Raw genomic sequence first — 4,784 nt, 5'->3', positions numbered from 1 at the left:
CAGAGACAGAGGGGCGCTGTTTTGCTCGCTCGGATMCTTTCTCCAGCGAGATTCATTCAGTCTCTTGTGAATTGAATGAAAATTAGGAAACACAGAGAGAAGAAATATACATAATTGCTGGGGTTTTTTCATAATTTTTTTGGGGGGGGGCCTGGCTTCCCTTGGCATCCATAAATACACGCCACTGTTTCATTATCATGGCATGTTTGTTTCAATAACTATTGACGAGAGAACCGAATATCCAGTATAAAACACATTTTACCTTGGTCTCTCGCTCTCACATACACACTGTTGATGGGCGGTGCTTGATGCGGCGATACAACTCAACAGTGGACCATAGTCTGTGTTTCATGAAGCGTCAACGCATGAAACAACAGTAGCCACAGAAAAAAAATAACCAAAAACCTGATGGTTAAAAAACTAAGCTATGCTACTTCAAGGGCGATGCGTTATGGATGTAGATTTTGGCGAGTCAAATTGAAAGTTTGCCATTGACGACTTGTTTTATTATAATCGAAAAAACAGTTTTATTCAGATTTTATGATCGGACTGTTTTGAGTTTACAGTCTATGTKTGACGACAGAAGATCATAGTCTTGTTTCCTCTTTCCAATAACTTTACCGTTTTTGGGGGAATAACCTACACCACGTTGGAACACATCTAATCACATGCAAACAGGCGATGGAAACAAAGAAGTTTCAAGGTAAGATGTTTTTTTCTATCATACAAACTTTCTTATTTAGATAGCTGAAACCCAACCAATAGGACTTGCCATAATTGCTTCATCCACGCAGTCGACACCAACTACGAAATGTTATTATATGCTACTTTTCGTGGGATACATTGTAATGTTGCAGCCTAGTGTCAATAAAAAACAGGTTTTCATCATTAAGTATTATATCCATATTCTGATTTGAGCTAAATTATACCTTGCCTGAACCTGAGGAAACTCATCAGCGACACTAAAAATGTACTTCCGGGTCACGGAATTTCAAATTTTTCTAAATAATAGTCCTCTACTTAATAGTAGAAGTGTCAATAATCTGTATTTATTCATAATATATGAAAAATAATTGTCTAAACATGAATAATTTGCATTACATTTAGGTTTTAAAACGTCTTCCAAGGAGAAATAAATGCCCCCAATGCAAATAACTGTATATGAAATACATATTGGCTTATAGAGCAAAAACTATTCTATGTGAAAAAATGATTGTATTGAATACTCAGTAGGGTCTGTAGAATGCATAGATAGTGTCCTTTCATGGGGCACTGAATAATTAGATCCCCTATACTGGTCTTGACGAGAAGAAGAAAAAAACTGTCAGGGGAATTTCTCTTCTGCACTGTTCAACAGTGGTGGGGAAAAAGTACCCAATTGTCATACTTGAGAAAGTACAGATAACTTAATAAAAAATTACTCAAGTAAAAGTGAAAGTCACCCAGTAATATACTACTTGAGTAAAAYWWWWWWWTTTTTTTTTAAATACTTACATATCAAAAGTAACATTGCTAAAATATACTTAAGTATGAAAAGTAAAAGTATAAATAATTTCAAATTCCTTATTAAGCAAACCAGACGGCACAATRTTCTTGTTTTTTGTAATTTATGGATAGCCAGAGGCACACTTCAACACTCATAATTTACAAACGAAGCATGTGTGTTTAGTGGGTCCACCAGATCAGAGGCAGTAGGGATGACCAGCGGTTCTCTTGATAAGTGCGCGAATTTGATCATTTTCCTGTCCTGTTAAACATTCAAAGTGTAACAAGTACTTTTGTGTGTRAAGGAAAATGTATGGAGTAAAAAGTACATACTTTTCATTAGGAATGTAGTTAAGTAAAAGTTGTCAAAAATATAAAAAGTAAAGTACAGATACCCCCCCAAAATACTTAAGTAGTACTTTAAAGTATTTTTTACTTTAAATCATAATCCAATAAATGTATATGAGGAGTTAAGATGGAGTGTCGCCAGAGATACTTTGGAAGAGATCGGAAACTACTTTGGAATAGTATTAACGGCCATTGTGTATGTTGCCCATGCGTCGTCAATGGGCCATGCGGTGCATTCTGCGATTCTGAGACAAGGAGAACTCTCCTTGGAGTCAATTGGGCGCTAGCTCAAAAACTCAACATGAGCATGAATTTCGTCAACAAGAAGTACAACATTACAAATCTTTTATGAGATGTGAGAAAATTAACTCTGTAATATCGTATAGCTTTGGAATCTTGACATTATGCACTTTTGAGGAAAATCGTCAGGTTTCTCCACTCATACCCTGACTAGCTTAGCATAACAATGTGAACGCGATTGGTCGATAGTCTGCTGGGCGTTATACGTTCCTACCTTCATTGCCTAATGCGATTCCTACCTCCTCCTTTCTCTAATATCTCTGGTGTCGCAGAGGCTAGAACCTGAGTGACATTGAGTAATATTCTCATTCTTCTGTAGTAACATAGTCATTGAGTAGGTTGGGAGGTGCTCTGACCAGTTAGTATATTGTAGACTCAGTTACTGTGATGAGAATGATAATGATATAGTAGTTTGTAATAGGAAGTGTATCTCAATAAGGCACCTCCATCTCCAAACATTCTCCAATTGTCTTTTCGTCCACCTCTCACATATTGACCAGAGTGAGGTCAGTATGAGCTTACAGTGTATGATGTCACTAAGGAGTTAAAACTGTCAGAACGTCACCTTATTCTACTGTAGCTGATGACTCAAGTTTCCCTAGTCGTCTGTGATTTACTGTCTGTGTCTGTCTATCTCCCCTCAGGGTCAGACACTGGTGGCCTCTGCTACTTGTAATGTTTTGTCACATCTTTGTCCTCCCATTCATGGTCTTTAGGCAAGCAAACATAGCATCAAGGTGTTGATGCCTCTCTGTGGCTTGTTTTTTWWTTTWTTTTATTTATTTAACCTTTATTTAACTAGGCAAGTCAGTTAAGAACAAATTCTTATTTACAATGACGGCCTACACCGGCCAAACCTGGATGACGCTGGGCCAATTCTCCGCCCTATGGGACTCCCAATCACGGCTGGTTGTGATACTGCCTGTAATTGTTGGAATCTTCAGGAATTCCAGCTACTGCCTGGGAGTTCTGATTCTTCTTCACAATTCACAATTCCATTTGTTCCAGTTCTCAGAATGCTTTCTGTTCTATTCTGTCTTATGACTGTCACATGATGACAGAAATGAACTATAAAGGAACTGTATGATTGTTCCTATCAGCCTCGTACACTTTCAGATGCCTTTGATTGAGAAATAGGAARGTTTCTCTGGCTAAGCTCCGTCGGTATTCTAAGCAGTCAAAAGCCATCATGACAGACGAGGCGACTGGCTTTTCACCTGTTGTATCTTTCTAATCAGCAGTTGTTCAGGCCTCAGCTCTTGAGGCAACTGTTAAGTTGAGTTGTAGTAGTACCCTGGTTGTCTACACTGTCTCAGGCTTGTGCATACCAGGATTTGTGCGGTATGTGGGCAAGTCACGTTTTTGGCTGTGAACACATGGTGTGAACTGAACAGAACAGTAGTGGGTGAACCCAGGCATGTGTCCCAATTGGCACCCTATTCCCTACATAGTGCACTACTTTTTACCAGAGAAAGAATAGGGTGCCATTTGGGACCAGCCAGGCCAGGGGAGAGGACCAGCGGAGCGTGCTCACCAGTAATCCCCAACCTAATCCCCTTTCAATGTGTCAGACAAAATCATATTTTGATATGGACTGACGGCCGCGCTGCTCCTCCGCGGGTTCCCAKTCCACGTCCCCTTCCCGGGATTAGCTCTCTCGCTTTCGCGCTCCCACTCTCTCTGAGAGTCCTACCCTGTGTTTTCTACAGATGGTAGTAGTTCTCACTCTGTCAGGCTTCCCTCAGCTCAGTCCTCTCACAGTCAGCCTCTACTTATATGGTTTCTCGCTGTCTCTATTTGCCCCAGTGTAGATAGAAAGTCCKTATCTCTTCCTTACACACACAAATTCACTCACTGAGTTCAGCATGGCCAGTGAGGTAATGGCAGATTTCGGATTTTCAGATTGTGTGCATGCCTGATTGCGTAGTGCTAGTGGGGGTCACAGAGTGCTGCAGGAAACCTTCTGCGGAGGACTGGACCATCTCCCTCCCTCTCTACCCTCTCTCCCTCGATCTCTCTCRTGCAGGGCAGAAGGTGGCAGTGTGTTTAGTAGCGGTCTGTAATACAGTATTCCACTCCCCTCTTTACGAACAATCCCCATATACTGTAACTATTCATTTTCTGTCACAAATCTCAAGGATCCAATGGACGAAGCATTTCTCTCTGGAAAGAAAGGGAGATTCTTTTTACAGTTACAACACTTCTATTAGGTTCAGGTGAAAGTGAGTGTTCTAACAGTCAGAGACTCAAGATTATGTCYTCCCTATTATGCCCCGCTGTCCTTAATGAGGAAGAATTCATTCTGCTCATGTTGCATGCAGTCTCTATGTAGTGCCTCAGTTGATAAGTGTCTTATTACTATGTATTATCATTATATAATAGCTAATTTGATGGGGTTGTCCTTTGCCCTTGAACCATATGTGTTGCAGAGTGAGTCAATACTGTGTTCCCTCAGGAAATGGAGGCAGACGGAGTTCTGAGAAAACATTGTGGTGTTTCAATGATATACAGTATCGTGGCCTGGGCGTGGTCCTCCTAGCAGTTACAGGGAGGAGGGTGTGGGCAGTGTGAATCTGTCCCTCCCTGCCAACTATGGTACACTGCTACTAACAGAAAGGGGGATACCTAGTCAGTTGTACAACTGAAATGTG

At 40.7% G+C, this 4,784-nt stretch overlaps 1 protein-coding gene across 2 annotated transcripts in view; it reads left to right on the top strand.

Annotated features, from left to right (window-relative positions):
* The first annotated feature begins 301 nt into the window (after nucleotides 1–301).
* LOC111969706 (rho guanine nucleotide exchange factor 3-like) overlaps nucleotides 302–4,784 on the top strand; it is a 105,938-nt gene continuing 101,455 nt past the window's right edge. Inside the window, exon 1 of one of the 2 annotated variants that reach the window (XM_023995894.2) lies at nucleotides 302–703. In XM_023995894.2, coding sequence (XP_023851662.1) covers nucleotides 669–703 — 35 coding nt within the window. In that variant the 5' untranslated portion in view covers nucleotides 302–668. The remainder of the gene's footprint in view (nucleotides 704–4,784) is intronic. The other variant, XM_023995895.3, reaches the window with a different exon arrangement.

The sequence above is a fragment of the Salvelinus sp. IW2-2015 genome, linkage group LG11 (genome assembly GCF_002910315.2).
Source record: "Salvelinus sp. IW2-2015 linkage group LG11, ASM291031v2, whole genome shotgun sequence".
In the NCBI taxonomy this organism is placed as follows: Eukaryota; Metazoa; Chordata; class Actinopteri; order Salmoniformes; family Salmonidae; genus Salvelinus; species Salvelinus sp. IW2-2015.
This window is presented reverse-complemented; position numbering and strand designations above follow the sequence as displayed.